Source organism: Pygocentrus nattereri, chromosome 11, assembly GCF_015220715.1.
Source record: "Pygocentrus nattereri isolate fPygNat1 chromosome 11, fPygNat1.pri, whole genome shotgun sequence".
Lineage (NCBI taxonomy): Eukaryota > Metazoa > Chordata > Actinopteri > Characiformes > Serrasalmidae > Pygocentrus > Pygocentrus nattereri.
Genome location: NC_051221.1, coordinates 32,125,059 through 32,142,279, shown reverse-complemented (window position 1 = coordinate 32,142,279; position 17,221 = coordinate 32,125,059). Strand labels below are relative to the sequence as shown.

Here is a 17,221-nt window from a genome sequence, read left to right as displayed (position 1 = left end):
GCTGCCTGCCACAAGATGTAGTGCTCATTCACTGCCATTAGAAAAGCTAAGGATGCGATTACCATTAAATATTATAGTTATAATTTATTAAATTAAATATTATAGTTTATAAATATTTATTAAGTGCTGAAATACTTCCAACATACATTCTTTGAATTAGTCCATTGAATAAACACTTTCACTTTTATGTATAATAAATTCCAATGACCAGAATTATAGTGCTTATAGTATCCTGATCAACCATTATAAACACACACACACATACATGCATTGTCTTGTTTTAATATTTGCTTTGCAGGCATATTCATTGTTAATATATTCAACTTTGATATATACAGTGAGCTTGGGCTTTTGCAAAATTGTGCAGTAGCAAAAATCTGAGACCACCCATCATTTACTTATTCTCTTTAATTACTTAAGTTATTTGTATTTTTTCAGTAGATATCTCTGAAGAGATTAGATATAACATCATCTGCTTGCATAAGGAAGGCGAAGGTGAAAGAAAATTGTGACAAAACAGGAGTTTCCAAAACTCAAGTTCAAAAAATGGTTAAAAATAAGGAGAAAATGGGACTCCCAACAACCCTGCAAGACCTGGTAGAACACCAAAACTGTCACAGTCAGATAAACAGTATTTAAAGCTTTCATCTTTGAATGAGAGGCGTGCCACTCTTGCTTTAGATCTGAAAAAATACACAGGCAATTCTGTACGTCGGTCCGCTGTGAGATGACAACTCTATGGGTCTGAAAAGATGTTTAGCTGTGAGGAAGCTGTTACTGAGAAAAGGCAATATACAAAAAAATAACTTTTGTAAATCAAAATAAAGAAGGTGCTGGTGTTCTCAGAAGAATGGAATGACCAGTCCAGAGTCCAGACCTCAACATCACTGAATGTGTTTGAGAAATTTGGATCATAAGAAACAGAAAATACAACCAACGTCTAAGACTGAACTTTGGAGGTGTGTAAAAATATCCCTGCAGATCAGTGAAAAACTGAAAGTAAGTCTCCTAAAAAGAATGGAAGCTGTAATGAAGGTAAAGAGTAGACACACTAAACACTGAAAAATTAGGTATAGTTATTAGTAGTTGAGGCTTTTGTGTTGTTTTCTGCCTTTTTTCATTATTATTATTATTATTATTATTATCATTATTATAATTATAATTATCATTATTATTATGCTTCATCTGTTTAGTGTGAAGAGTACACAAAGCATCCCATTAATATGTACTGTGTTATAATAAAAGTAAAAATAAAGTAAAGGTTTTTCATCTGGACAACTCAACAGCTCTTGGGAACATAGAGGAGGGTGCATGTGGTAACCTAATTAAAAACAAGTTTGATAACCTAATTAGATAAACGATGGAACGTCTGACTTTTGTGAGTATTGGGGCGGGATTGTGTGTGTGTGTGTGTGTGTGTGTGTGTGTGTGTGTGTGTGTGTTCGGTATTGTTTGATGTGGGATTGTTGTCACCGTCCAGTCAGATAAGAGAATTCTGCACATTCCGAGTCGACTGTAGCCAGACTTTAAAAGTCAAAAGCTTCACGATGACCGATTATTTTAGAGGCTGTCCCACTCACACACTGGTCTAGTCTATAATAATAGTAATAAAAATAAGATTTGGGCACTTATTATATGCTGTGGTCAGTTTTAGTGCACATCTGAACCCAGATGTTCAGATTAAAGAAAATTATGTTATAGTTGGTGCAGAGAGTCATCCTGGTGTCAGAATCAAGTGATCTTCAATACAGATGGATGCTGTTCGTATGGTAAGTATGATTAATTACATTTTACTCTAATGCAGGTGTGAGTACTTCTGAATTTAAGGAACGCATTTAAGAATTTTATTTCTGTTGTAGGTGCCTTTTTCTTCCATCACTCTGGCACTTATGATGTGTTTGCTGCCCCTGTTTGCAACTCAGTTTACTGGCAAAAACTCAACAGGTAGAAAACTTTGTTTTGGTTCTCAAATTGCCAAAAATGATTTCTATAAGTAAAACGCATTTAAATATACATCACTGCAAGCAACTGCATTAAGGTCCATTCAGTTAACTCATGAGGTAACTTGGTCATTTTAAAATGTGGCAGTGAATGTCAAACCTGAGATAATTAGGTCAATAACTGAGCTGGTTGAACAGAAATTGACCAGATTGAATTGGAAGTGACTAAAGTGAGGTTGCTGTTTTAAATTTCTGTTTATTTACCAATTACACACAAATGTTGCAATGGAAAAAATAATTACAAAATTTCAATGTACCTGTCAGTTTATTTTAACTGCATCAGACATGGAAATATTTGTGACAGTAACTAAATACAATAAAAATATTATTTTATTATTATATGTATTTTAAAAATGAATTCTAGTGATTTTTAAAAATTGTACAAAAATCAGTTCTTAAAGTGTAAACAAAGTCATTAGAGTGGTTTGGTGTGAAATGGTTAACTGTAGAGAAACTCAGTTTTTTCCCTTTTGGCTCTTCTTTATTTCCACTATTGTATTCTTTCATTAAAAGCATCAGAACAATCATCATAACAGTATACTTCAAAGATTGTGTCTTAAAAGGTGTCTTAAGAAAAAAGCAAACATAACACAGGCCTGGATAATCAAATTCTTTTTGTAATGCATTTTCATCTGATTACTGTAATAATAGTAAATTTTTTAAAAGTGGTGGTAATAGGAACCAGGTGTCAAGCAGTTTACTAAAAACAACACCAGGGAAACGGCTTGTGTCTTCTGAGTTTTAACGTGATGTTGATAATGACAAACTAAATCTCGAAAAAAAAAAAGACTATTTATTGGGGATTGCCGTAAAACACACAGCACGGCAAATTCTCTGTTAAAAATAACCTTTTTAAGAAATACATTTTAGGCCAAAACCTTCAGAAAGCTATTGTCATACAATGTCTAAGACATCAGGCTCCGTATTCAAAATGATTTGTGTCACCACCACTGTAAACTATTCCGTTCTATACAACAGAACATTTCACATCAAACCACTTTAAAGTACTTTGTTTACATTGTAACATTTTAAGTATGCAGAAATATGGACAAATTGCCTTTAATGTCCGCTTTAACTAGTAAACTGCAATTTGGCTGGACCTTCAAGAGTGAGTAGTTATTTATAGTAATTAACCAGCAGCTGTGTGCGCAGGGTATGTGGGCTCCACAATCATTCAAGAGGCTTTGAGGAGAGCGAGAGAGCTGACTGACGCTGCCTATGCACACACAAGTGAGAGGTAACAGCGGAGCTCGTGTTAAGTGATGGTTTGTTGTCTAAGAAATGAATTTTGATGAAACTGTCAGGTACACAGGCACTGATTTTTTTCCATTTTAAAATGTTTCTAGGAAGCTACTGATCATAAAAACAATGTTTTAATGTATTTCATTTGAGGTGGATTTTGTTGCAAAAAGTTCTCTTTGTAATTTCATCAAAGTTTAACTTTATCTAATCTTACATAAAACTGCCCTTTCCTGAATTCCCTGCTACTGATGTACCTGTAAAGTACGAGACAAGCTGGATCAGACGTTTTGGAGTGAAAATAGTTGTGTGCATAGCAGAGTTGATCTCACTGATTATAATGGAGAAAAGGGGGCCGTTATGTGAATAATGTAAAGTGGTAACCATTAAGGCTCATATATACATATTTGTACTTGACTTTGCAACTTTCCCTCCTCTCAGAGTGAAGATGTCTGTATTTGAAGGATCTTTTCGGCCCACTGACCTGCTGGCTCAGTTTAAACAGATAGGCTCCAGTACCAGAGGTCATATCAGCGCTGCAGAACTATTCGACAACACAGTAGAGGTCATCAGAGAGATGGTGTACACTCACACTATGGCTCAGCCTAATCATACTGGTACTGTTACTCATAAAATCACAGTGGCTCAGGCCAAGTATGTGACATACACCCAGTTTATAGCTGTGACCAAACACATTCACTCTAACTGGTTCTATTCATTTCCTCTCCACTTTGTCTAAATCAGAAGACTACTGTGTTATTTTTGCCTCCATGTACAAGCAACAAAAATCTCTACAGCACTGATTGGTTGTGTGTGTGAATCAGAGTTGTTGAGTGTGGAGGACATGGAGACTTTGCTGGAGGTTACAGGATGTTCTACAGGAATGAAGAAACCTGTGTGCAAATCTGACTGTCTCTCAGAACGCTACCGGACCATCACAGGCCACTGCAACAACAGGTATCCACATACAGAACCTGCACTGAACACTAGAACCACAGGTACTCACATATAGAACCCTCACTGAGCATCGCAACAACAGGCACTCGCATACAGAACCCTCACTGAGCATCGCAGCAACAGGTACTCACATACAGAACCCTCACTGAGCACTGCAACAACAGGCACTCCCATAAAGAACCCTCACTGAACACTAGAACAACAGGCACTCACATACAGAACCCTCACTGAGCACTGCAACAACAGGCACTCCCATAAAGAACCCTCACTGAACACTAGAACAACAGGCACTCACATACAGAACCCTCACTGAGCACTGCAACAACAGACACTCCCATAAAGAACCCTCACTGAACACTAGAACAACAGGCACTCACATAAAGAACCCTCACTGAACACTAGAACAACAGGCACTCACATACAGAACCCTCAGTGAACACTAGAACAACAGGCACTCACATAAAGAACCCTCACTGAACATTCGAACAACAGGCACTCACATACAGAACCCTCACTGAACACTCGAACAACAGGCACTCACATACAGAACCCTCACTGAACACTAGAACAACAGGCACTCACATACAGAACCCTCACTGAACACTAGAACAACAGGTACTCACATACAGAACCCTCACTGAACACTGCACTCAAATACAGAGCCTTCTAAAGTAAATCCAAGCTCAAGCTAATGTCTTATTGCTTAAACAAACTGTTGATTCAGTTAAAGCAAAAACACCTTTCCAAAAGCAACATGAGCAGAAACACAAAAGTACAACAAGCTTCTGGCTAATAGAACTTTACTGGAATATCCAGCACCTATCAGCATAGGAATGGAAGATTGTTAGTCTCTGTTCTTCTGTTTTTAATACACCCTTAGTCTGCAATAAAAAGATAAGCCTCAAAAGTCAAAGCTATGACCAGTCGCAAAGCTGTAGAGACAACAGTCATCAAGATAACATAATGACACAAACCCCAAACTGGAATGGTTAACTACATGTTAATAATTAAAATGTAACTTTGCTCACAAATATAGGTCTGTAGAGGTCTGTAGAGAGAATTTAGTTACTACACACCTCTGGTAATGACACACAGGATCTCCACTGGACACTGCATTAACAGCACATACACAGTTAGCTTTGCATTCACACCCACCTGTCATCTATAATAACTTCTCCATTCACAGACACAAACAATATTACAGGAACAGCCACACATTTTACTGAGCACCGCTGTATTTTAAAGACAGGTACACTTCTAACATTAATTATGTGATGATGATTTTTTTGGTGTTAAAATGGACTTTTTTATTCCTCTGCAGACAGAATCCTCTTCTGGGGGCAGCTAATACCCCATACGCCCGCTGGCTTCAGCCACAATATGAGGATCTTCGTGGGGCACCCAGGGGCTGGAACCCCCAGCATACCTATCACAACTTTACACTGCCTCCAGTAAGACATCACTCAATATATATAACCTGTCTTCAGAACATGTGTAGACATCAATTGCATTCCCACACTGGAATGCTCATATGTACACTAATGTTTAGCAGCTGTTTTTGGTGTCTCTGAAGAAAAGCGTCCCTTCTGGTCAGTTCCTCACTGTCCTAACTGCTTTTAACTTCTTATATAGTACTTCTTGAATAATACGTCTACAGGCCTTTAGTAAAAACAAAATAATAAGCTTTCACAGCGATAAAGGTGGAAAACCACAAAGACTACTGGACATTTCAACAAGACAATAGAAGATAAAAGATGCCATTTTGCTCATTGAGTGAGAAGACTGAAAATTTCAATGATGACATGGCTTGAGACTAAAACAGGTTTAAATCCCACTGAGAACATGTGGGCCTAGTTTGGGAAAGACACTAAAAATGGCAGTGAAGAATGTTTACTTTATCAAAGCATGACAGAAGTGGTCAAGAGGCAGTTAGAAGAGCAATTCCTTTTCATGCTGCATATCTTACCAAAAGTAACATCATTTGTTTACACTATATTCAAGTAAATGATAACCATTATACCATTTCCACCCGTCTCTTTGTGCAGGTTCGTGCAGTGTCCCAGGAGGTGTTGTACACCCATAATGAGAACATCTCTCTGGACGAATCACTGTCTCACCTGCTTGTCGAGTGGGGGCAGTGGATTGATCATGACTTTGCCCTGACCCCTCAGAGCCCAAGTACTGCCTCATTCAAAACTGGAGCGGACTGCACACGCACCTGCAGCAAAGATACACCATGCTTCCCTATCCAGGTGCTTACACACACACACACACACACACACACAAACACAAACTAGAGATCCACGCATAGAGTACCAGTTAAACATTTTGAGACATCTAGCTTGGTGCTGATATCAGATCAGGATATCATTAGAAGACACTTTGATGAACATGAAGCTGAGGGTTCCAACATCGACTCAAATGCAAATAGTTTTATATATTAACCAAACTTTTGCAGATATTACATTACTACATTAAAAACAACAGCAAGAAAATTCACATTTCAAAATGCGATGTGCCCATAAAAAAAGAGATTTCCTTATTATTTCGGAGCTGGAGTGGATCAGATAATAAGAATCTCAACCATTTCTCAACCAAGACCAAGAGCTTCTCAGCTTTGATGATGTGAATTATAATAAACTATTATTACTTTTATCTGGGCCTGAAGTATCTAATTTATGTCTTTATCCTTTTTGTCTAAAGTTATTTCTCCTAAAAAAATCACCATTAACACTTTAAATGGTCAGGGCCAAAGTTTTATTACACACTTCTATAACCTATGCATAGTTCAGCCAGTTTGCATTGAAGTCCCTATAGTTACTGAATAATAAGTCTTAGTGTGTAATATAAAAACGCCTGGGATTTTTAGGGGTTATGGCTCTTGAGGTGTACAACATTTGAACAATAAGGTTGCCCTCTGAGTGTCCCCAAACATTTTACAGCCAGTGTACATTCTTCATATTTAAAGGCAATATGTATTTATATCAAGTCTCCCTTCCCCTCTCTCTACCTTGCTCTCTCAGATCCCTCTCTCTGACCCTCGAACAGGTGTTCAGAGCTGTATGCCGTTTTTCCGCTCTGCTCCGGGCTGTGTTATGCGTCGTCACAGAGAGCAGTTGAATGCCATTACGGCCTTCGTAGATGCCAGTATGGTGTACGGTAGTTCAGAAACACTCGCTCTCGCTCTCCGCAACCTGTCCTCCCTACACGGGCTGCTTGCTCATAACCAGCTGCACTCTGACCATGGCCTTGCCTACCTGCCGTACCTGCCCCGCACACATACACAGCTGGACCCCTGTGGCCCACGCCAGGAAACCAGTACTGTCTCACCATCAGAAACAGCAAAGAACACAACATCCATGGGGAACCTGACCTTCTGCTTTCAGGCAGGTAGGCCACTGTGGACTGGCTTTATATGTATTTTTAAGCTGCATTTGTTCAAATATTTACACCCTGGTCCTAACTCAAGCATGTAAGATGTGATAATTACCTTATGACCGTATAACAAAAAAATGTTGTCCACTGAAAAAAAATCCACTGACATAAGAACACAGCATGCTGTAGTAAAAGTAATATTTGTTAGAAAAATAATATATAAATTTGAAGATTCCAGAACCAAAATCAGTAGAGGCAAAGTTTCAGTTAGCCACCCAGAATGAAAAAAAAACAGGTACTCCTGCATTCTCTCCACAGGAGGCTGGAGTATGACGCAGAACTGACTGACCTATTAATAACTAGACATACTACTAGCAGGTACTCTTCAGGTCATTATGAAGATGTTCTGTTATGTGCTGTGGTGGATGTGTTTCAGGTGACTCTCGGGCCAATGAGCACTTGGGGATGATTGCCCTCCACACCCTGTTTCTGAGAGAGCATAATCGATTGGCTGAGGAGCTTCACAAACTCAATCCTCACTGGAGCCCTGACACGCTGTATCAAGAGACCAGGAAAATCCTCGGAGCTGTCCATCAGGTTAAAGCTGTGGTTTAGATTCTGGTCCTGGAGTAGCCTGTCTTACCCATTTGAATGTTTTTGGTGTTCTAACATATCCACATCAACTAATTTGTAAATTAGCTAAATCATTGGATAAAATGGAAAACAGAAATATGTACTATGGGTTACTCAAGGACCAGGATGGGGAAACACTATAGAAGTCTAATCTCAGTTCCATCCACATGTGCACCAAACTTGAGTTACACTTGAGTACAATGATGCCTTTTTTCTATTCACTACTCTCTCTCAGGTCCTGACGTGGGATCACTACTTGCCACGTGTTCTGGGGCCGAGAGCACACTCTGAGCTCATGCCCTCCTATAATGGCTATGACCCTGAAGTTGACCCCAGCATCACCAACAGTTTCTCAACCGCAGCATTCCGCTTTGCCCATGTAACTGTGCATCCAGTAGTGAACCGACTCGGACCTGGTTATCAGCTCCACCCTGAACATCCACCACTGCCTTTGCACCGATCACTGTTCGCATCCTGGAGAGTGGTGAAAGAGGGTGCATGTCACACGCACACTGATTCTGATTCTCTGTGTATCATATGTATCATTTACAGATTAGGTTTCAGAAGAGGTCACACAGTAAAATACTCTTATAATAGAACATCACACAAACAGGCAGCACAGCTACAGTGCTAAAAAGCAGTTTCGGGACACTCCTGAATGCAATTTGTGTCTTGTTTATTTTTCACTTTCCAAGATAAAGTTAGCAGTTATTTATTTATCAGAAAAGTTTTAACCACCAGTGTTGTCAACCAGGCTTACAAACTAAATCTCTAAATGAGCTCGGTACTTAAATGAAAATGTAAGTAAGGCAAGTAAAAGTACTCAAAAATTAGTGGGACAAACTTTTCTGTCACTTTCTTTTGTGCAGGTCATTAATTAGCATTTTATTTTGGATAGTATTTTGTAGCATATCCCTTAATTGGATGCCAGGCATGGAATGCTTGTCCTTGCACTACTGATGCTCAACCAGGCTTGCCAGATTTTCTCTTTGACTGGTCAGAGCATGGCAGATATTTGAAGGCTTCACATCTTTGTGAATGACTTCAGTACTTTTTTCACTATTTTTTTCTGCAATATTTCTCATAGACGTTCTGCTACCAAGAGACAAAATTGATTGACATTTACAGATTTAGGTGTGTTGCATGTTGGCTTTCCAAGAGTATCTCTTGGTAGCCCTGGAGATCTTTGGTTGTTGAACATGTCATTTGGATTATCCATCCATCCATCCATCCATCCATTTTCTAAGCCGCTTCTCCGTCAGGGTCGCGGGGGGGTGCTGGAGCCTATCCCAGCAGTCTTCGGGCGGAAGGCAGGATACACCCTGGACAGGTCGCCAGTTCATTTGGATTAGTCTTCCAATATTTCATTCATTCGTTCATTCATTCGTTCGTTCATTCATTCATTCATTCATTCATTTACTTACTTACTTAAGTGAAACTGAGGTTTAAGTGAAAGTCTTCTACTGTGCAGTTCGACTCAAATTGTTGATTGAAAATTTATAATGTAGCTGAAATATAGATTAAATAATATACTTTTGAATGTGTTAAAGCATAACAGATCAACAAATTAAGTAATTACAGGTACAAATGATGATAGAGGGCTACTTTAAAGCACTGCATACTGTCTTTCCTGTGCTCTGTCAATGTGTAAGAAGTGATCTGATTCTCTCTCTGTAGGTGGTATAGATCCAGTGCTGCGTGGGTTGTTGTTGTCTCCAGCAAAGCTGCAGGCTCCACAAAAGATGATGGTGGAGGAGTTGACTGAGAGGTTGTTCCAGGCTCAGGGGGGCCTGCCGCTGGACCTGGGGGCTTTAAACCTACAGAGAGGAAGAGACCACGGCTTGCCTGGTACTGACTATCATATGTACTAAGCTATAAGTAACAGTACAGTAACATTACAAGTTTTGCCACATGACAACGCTGATCCCAAATTATTATTCTGAAATAGTTAATACACAGCATATGTCTAAAAGTGTCCAAATACCTGTTTGATTTACTGAATTTTACTACTAACTGCTGACACTAGAAAACTAACTACTGATAGAAAAGCACTGCTAATAAAATGGATGCTCTGAAGAAGCCACACATGAGCCCAGGGCCACCATGCCCAATGCCAAGTTTTAGCTAGAGGGCAATAAAGACCCTCCCCCCAGCATTAGGCTGTGGAGCAGTGGAACTGGAGCTCCATCCAGTACATTTGGGAAGAGTTGAAGTGGTGTTTATGATCCAGAAATAATCATCCAACGCCAGTACCTGACCTCACCAGTACCTAACCTCATCTGTTGCGGTGGCAAGCATATCCTCACTGTAATGTTCCAACATCTAGTATAAGGCCTTTTCAGAAGAGCAGAGGTTGTTACTGCAGCAAAGAGGGACAAACACCTTGTTAATACCATGACTTCAGAAGAAACATTGGATAAGCAGGTGTCCACAAACTTTTAGACATCATAAGTCTGGTCTCCCGGACAGATATTAAGCCTACTCCCAGAATACACAGGATTCTGAATGAAAATTCTCCATTCAAAGGAAAATGTAGTCCATGACTAGGCTTAAACCGTTTGGGAAACCAACCTATATTTTATTTGAGGCATGTGTTTAGACAGACTGTGCTTAACAGTTAGTAAATTATTTGATGTGTAATGACTCATCAACCCTTCCTCTCACTCTGCAGGTTACAGTGCATGGCGCAGGTTTTGCAGCCTCTCAGTCCCGGCAAATGAGTCAGAGTTAGTAGAAATTCTAGGTAATGTAGGCTTGGTGCGTAAGCTGCTTGGACTGTATGGCACAGCCCAGAACATTGATTTGTGGGTGGGGGCCATCTCAGAGCCAGCACTGCCAGGTGGGAGAGTGGGACCTCTGCTAGCCTGTCTGCTGGCCAAACAGTTCAGAGCACTCAGAGATGGAGACAGGTGAGCAGAGGGAATTAATCAAACAACTGAGGCAAAGATTACAAACAATGATGAATACAGATATTCCTTTAAATTCTAATTTAACCTGTGCTTACATATGTATGATATATGAACAGATGGGTGGGCAAATGAGCAAATCAGTGAGCGAATGAATGAACACATGAATTTTCCTTTTATTTGTCTCTGTAAGGTTCTGGTGGGAGCGAGAGGGTGTTTTCAGTTCTGCTCAGAGAGACTCATTGCGCACTGCATCTCTCTCTCGCATCATCTGTGACAACACAAACATCCGCCTGGTGCCCTCGGACGCTTTCACTCGTACACTGCACCCTGACCAGCTGCTGCCTTGCACACACACAAACATTACACACTTCAGCCTCTCTGCCTGGAAGGAACCAGACACCGGTGTGTGAATCCGAGACAGCGTACAGTGTTTATTTCTGTTGTGAGAGTTACAGTTACAGTGCTGTGCAAAAGGCAGAGGCCATCCTTTATTTATTTATATTAGTTAAAATGGACAGTAAGTACAAGTTATTCACTTTTTAATGTCACAAAAAAGCAGAAAACATTTAACTGAAAATTATACAGAAGCCCCGTGACCCTGAGGGAGAATCGGCTTAGAAAATGTGTGTGTGTGTGTGTTTGTGCGTGTGTGTGTGTATGTGTGTGTGTGTGTGTGTGTGTGTGTGTGTGTGTGTATACAGAAGCCTCAACAATTAAATATATAATTTTTTTTTCAGTGTTTAGTGTGTCCACCTTTTGCCTTTATTACAGCATTTAGTAGACTTGCTTTCAAAGAAATATGCAGATATTTTTTCTTGTTTTATCTTTTCATAACTTTTTGAACATAAGTTTTTAAAGCTCATGTTTTACTTGTGTTATTTTCATTTCACCTTCCTTGTACAAGTAGATTATCTTATGTATAATCTACACAAAAAGTGTTTTTATCTCCTGAAAAAAATGAATAATGTGCTTAATGGTCATTTTGAATTAAATAAGTCAAGAGTAGTTTCTGGCTTTTAGACAGCAATGACTGGACTTATGGACTTTAAAATATATATAGCTGTATTTATCTTTTTTTGTATCTTCTTTGTTGTTTTAGACCCGCTGTGTGGCTCCATCCCTCGTTTGAAGGTGGGTTTCTCTGTACTGTGTGATTCTGCAGTTCTGTACCAGTGTCCCTCTGGCTATGTGCTACATGGGGCTACACACATCACCTGTGACCCCAACACACACTTATGGACTCCACAACCACCCACCTGTCAAGGTGTGTGTGTGTAAAGGTTTCATATATTATTTCTCTATGAAGATTTGTCTTTGTAACTTTGGCTTTAGTTCAGTCAGCTAACATGAATAATAGTGTGTGTGCTTTTACCAGTTTTGTTTATCTGTGTGTCTCAGATATAGATGAATGTTTCACACAGCCTTCTGTCTGCCCTCCAAACCTGCAGTGTATCAACACACCAGGCTCCTTCATCTGCTCAGGTATGCACTGTCCCAGACAAAGACATAGAGCTCTTATGAATTCTTTGTCTTGGTATGGAAGCCCATTCCCACCAGCTAGCGGAGAGAAAACATTGCCTGATTTTGCCAGCAATATGTCAAAATCTTGAAATAATTACATTTTGTGAAAATACTGACTCAGTATCTTGAAACAATTTTTTTAGTTGAGCTTCAATATCTCAAAGTAATGACAGATTTTCTCAGAATAGCAACTTAATATTGTTATAAAAGCACTTGTCTACTCAAGTGATTGACTTTGTGTCTTGAAATAATCCCATTCTGTATATATTTCAATAAAAAATTCTGAAAAATAATAATTCGATTTCAAGAAAGTAAGTAAGTATGTTAGGATAGTTAATAATAAGTTGAACTTAGTTAGTCAATAACTATCAATATTTCAATAAAACAGTAATTTAATCAAAAACAACAGAAGTCAAAATTTTCAGAAAATAAATAAAGATAGAAATTCATTAGTTTAATAAAATCAATTATTACAATAAAAGTTATTGTAATTATGAAATAAGTAATTATTTCAATGTGCTAACTCAAAAAACGAAGACAGAAAGAAAATAATGGCATTTTCTCCTGTTCCTGGCCAGAATTGGCTTCCATAGCTCGCTTTCGACTTAGAAAAGTCCTCTCACTTTCCCATGCAGAAAGTTTTCATTTTGAAATGATGCACCTGCAATAAAGTTCATCAGTTAATCTGACGCACACTGTCCACAGACTTGGCATCTGCTCCTCTTTCTGCCTCCTCTGTTGTTGCGGCAGTTATGGCAGTGCTGGCAGGAGTGGCCATTATGACCCTAATCATGATCTGCTACAGAAGGCGGGTGTTTTCTTTTTTAATTTCACTTTTGTTTAAACACTGACTCACTGACTGATGTTTGATTATAGTAAGCAGATTTTTTTTATTATTATTATTTCTTTGCTTTTTTTGTAGGTTTTTTCTCAGAGAGGCAGAGCCAGTTACCAGAGCATGCTGTGAAAGGAAACACTGAAATGGTCAATGTTTACATGACTGTATTTAACTTTTTGTATTTATTTATTTACCAAAATGTCTCCTCTGTAGAGAACATGACTTCTAAATATATTGTATATCATCTTAATACACATGTACAGATACACGTTCATCTGATGTTTTTTGTTAAATCACTAATCTATATGAGTGACCATAAGAACAAAAGCAGTAGCTTTTCTTCAGCCAAGATCATCTCTCCTTAACACAATGAAACTGGTCTCAGGTTAATATTCTACTATAGTTATAAATACAGTGTTTTTGTCAGTGTACAGACTGGCTTGTTGTACAAAATGTGTGCATGTGTCTTTAAGAGCTGACTCGTAAACTTTTTTTTCCCTTGCTTTCTTTGCCGTGGCTCTCTGTGAAACCTGTTCTGCGGCTCACAGTAAGACATGGCAGGTTCATTTTCTTTGCAATGGTAGTTTTCTGCTGACCCAAGTAGGAGGCATATTAGGTTAGATGTTTTAGGCGTTCCCATTTGAAGAATAAGGGAAGTTTCAAATGCAAGTCAGTCATTTTATCCAGTAAGCCATGAGACACACATTTTTCCTCTTGATTAGTGTGTCACACACGATCAACTAGAGTGCCTCAGTAGACTCCACAGTGAAACCCCAGACGTCATGATGGTTGAAATGTAGGCATGGGCGATACCACTAATTGTCTTCTTGATACAATACAAAGTAACATCAAGGCCAATCCTGACACCAGTACTGATACCAATACTATTAAAAGTCTTTTTGTGCACATAAAAAGGAGAATTCTTTGTGATTTCTACAGTGAATCAACTAGTAGATGTTTACCTTAAAATGCTGAAAGTTGCAAGCAACTGCATTAATATCATTTATACAGCCAGATACACTAAGAAGGGAGAAGCAAAAGTACTACAATCTACAATCATTCTCCACTTTTTCTGAATCAGACACATTGTTTTGTAAAACGTTAGTTGGTTTACTGCTTAAAGGGCCATACCAACCTAAAAGTTATGCCGTATTCTGTAGTAACTTCAGTTTTTTTCATCGGTCAATATGATTACAGTAAGAAATTTGGTTTCGTAGCAGTAACTATCTGCCTTACTTTTGTATTCACAAAAAAAATTAGGAAAACCACCTTCTGATGATTTATCTTGTCTTTAACTTGGAAAATATTACTTGAGAGACTACTACAGTAGTGCTTTAAGATCCTATACACAGCTTCTTAGTTCATATTAGATACAAACTTACTCATTCAAACCACTCAGCGTTTTATTGCGTTATTCCACATACTCTAATCCTCCAAGGCAGTTCAGCTTACATGAAAAAACACATTAAAATCAATTTTTAGGTTATGTAAACTTGAATAATTGTTCAACATGTTTCCTTCAAGTTCTAAATGTATGATAAAATGATCTGAACCTGCTGTACAACATTGTGCAAATCATCTACAGTAGCGTTAGATGATATCCACAGACATGAGGTCCATGTCTATGTACTTTGTCAGTCTACCTTGAGATGAAAAGAAAAGGCTCAGCTGGATGCTGTTTGCTCCAACTTAAACGTTTATCTTTTAGTTTTTTTAAAAAAGTGAAGCAACTAAATCTGCTAAACAAGAATTCAAGTTTGCATGGATGTGTGCTGCATCCATATTGCACTGGAGCACATTCTGCTTGAAGACATCATGATTGTCACTCATGCAACATTATTATTCAATACAATATCAATTGGAACCAAAGGCCCATCTGAATTCATTACAAAAATAGATGTGAATCCAGGTATAAACACCAGCACTGACTGGTAGCAGAAATGAACAAAAGAAAAATGGACATAGTGCACAAATGAGTGACAGTAAAATGTAATAAAAGTTATAATGCCTGTGTAAAAACACGTAACCGTGCAACACAAGCCAATACAGGGGTTGCCCAATCCTGGTCCTGAGAGCTACCACCCTTCAAGGCTTAGTTCCACCTCTAATTAAACACATCTGATCCAAATAATGAAGGCCTTCAGGAGCATCTGAATATGACAGCCAGGTATGTTGGATCTGAACTCGCCAGGGTGGTAGATCTCCAGGATCAGGATTGAGCACCCTTGAGCCCAATACATTGGTTTCCATCAGGGAATGATGAATTGTCAAAGCAGGCAGATACAAGCATTGCTAATGAAAGGTCACTGTATATGATCCTAATGTTATTCATAACGATGAAGGCTTCAGTAACATTGTGAGTGAAATGGAACATACATCTTTGATATACATATGTAATAATTATAGACAACGAACATCCATAACATACTGACGGGCAGACACAAGTCCAGTGTTTTATACGATGCCAGGTTAAACATTTAGGATTACAAATAAAGGTTGTTTGTGTTTCTCTGTGGCTCTTTCTACACTAAATTGTAGTTTATCCACTACTGGATAAACTTGAATGCTTAATGGATTTAAGCATAGCAGGTGATGTGTATCTGTGTAATGAGGGAGGGTGTGGCCTAAGGAGGTCAACACCGTATATCAAGGTGTGCATAATTATTAGGCAGCTTTTTTCTTTAGGCAAAATGGACCAAAAAAGAGATTGAACTGACTCTGAAAAGTTAAAAATGACCAAAAGTCTCTCAGAGGGATGCAGAACTCTTGAAATTGCTAAGATATTGGGGCGTGATCACAGAATCACCAAACGTTTTGTTGCAAATAGTCAACAGGGTCGCAAGAAACGTGCTGAGAAAAAAAGACGCAAAATAACTGCCAAGGATTTGAGAAGAATCAAGCATGAAGTTACCAGGAACCCATTATCTTCCAGTTCTGTCATATTCCAGAACTGCAACCTAGCTGGAGTAGCAAGAAGTACAAGATGTTCAGCGCTCAGAGACGTGGCCAAGGTAAGGAAGGCTGAAACCTGACCACCACTGAACAAGACACATAAGCTGAAGTGTCTAGACTGGTCCAAGAAGAATCTGAAGACAGATTTTTCAAACGTATTATGGACTGATGAAATGAGAGTGACTCTTGACGGACCAGATGGATGGGCCCGTGACCACTTCGAGTCGGACGCCAGCAAGGTGGGGTACTGGTATGGGCTGGTATTATTAAAGATGAGCTGGTTGGACCTTTTCGGGTTGAAGATCAGGTTGAGGCTCAAAAATCAACTCCCAAGCCTACTGGCAGTTTTTAGAAGACACTTTCTTTAAGCAGTGGTACAGGAAGAATCTGCATCTTTCAAAAAGACAATGATTTTTATGCAGGACAATGCTCCATCACATGCATCCAACTACTCCTCTGCATGGCTCGCCAGTAAAGGTGAAAAACTTATGACATGGCCCCCTTCCTCACCTGACCTGATCCCAATTGAGAACTTGTGGGCAATTCTTAAACGGGAGACTTACAGTGAAGGAAAACAGTACACCTCTCTGAACAGGGTCTGGGAGGCTGTGGTTGCTGCTGCACAAAAAGTTGATCGTCAACAGATCAAGAAACTGACAGACTCCATGAATGGAAGGCTTATCACTGTTATTGAAAAGAAGGGTGGCTATATTGGTCACTAATTTATTTGTTTTATTTCTCAGAAATGTTCATTGGAAAGCTTTGAGTTGTTTGTTTATAATTCTCACTTGAACAGA

General features: G+C 38.9%; 1 protein-coding gene across 1 annotated transcript; it reads left to right on the top strand.

The window, feature by feature from the left end:
* The first annotated feature begins 1,706 nt into the window (after window positions 1–1,706).
* Window positions 1,707–14,371, top strand: epx (eosinophil peroxidase). Its single transcript, XM_037543065.1, has 16 exons — window positions 1,707–1,769; window positions 1,860–1,944; window positions 3,153–3,237; window positions 3,681–3,856; window positions 4,064–4,196; window positions 5,518–5,647; window positions 6,242–6,448; window positions 7,220–7,586; window positions 8,008–8,168; window positions 8,440–8,698; window positions 9,882–10,052; window positions 10,876–11,113; window positions 11,304–11,515; window positions 12,213–12,377; window positions 12,512–12,595; window positions 13,340–14,371. Exons 1-16 carry the CDS (start codon window positions 1,752–1,754, stop codon window positions 13,483–13,485), a joined length of 2,637 nt encoding a protein of 878 aa, XP_037398962.1. The 5' UTR covers window positions 1,707–1,751; the 3' UTR covers window positions 13,486–14,371.
* Window positions 14,372–17,221: the final 2,850 nt, after the last annotated feature.

Excerpts from the sequence above, each read along its gene's own strand:
- epx (XM_037543065.1), top strand. Across the intron at positions 7,587-8,007 it reads GACCTTCTGCTTTCAGGCAG|GTGACTCTCGGGCCAATGAG; the intron begins GTAGGCCACTGT and ends GATGTGTTTCAG. Across the intron at positions 12,596-13,339 it reads AGGCTCCTTCATCTGCTCAG|ACTTGGCATCTGCTCCTCTT; the intron begins GTATGCACTGTC and ends CACTGTCCACAG.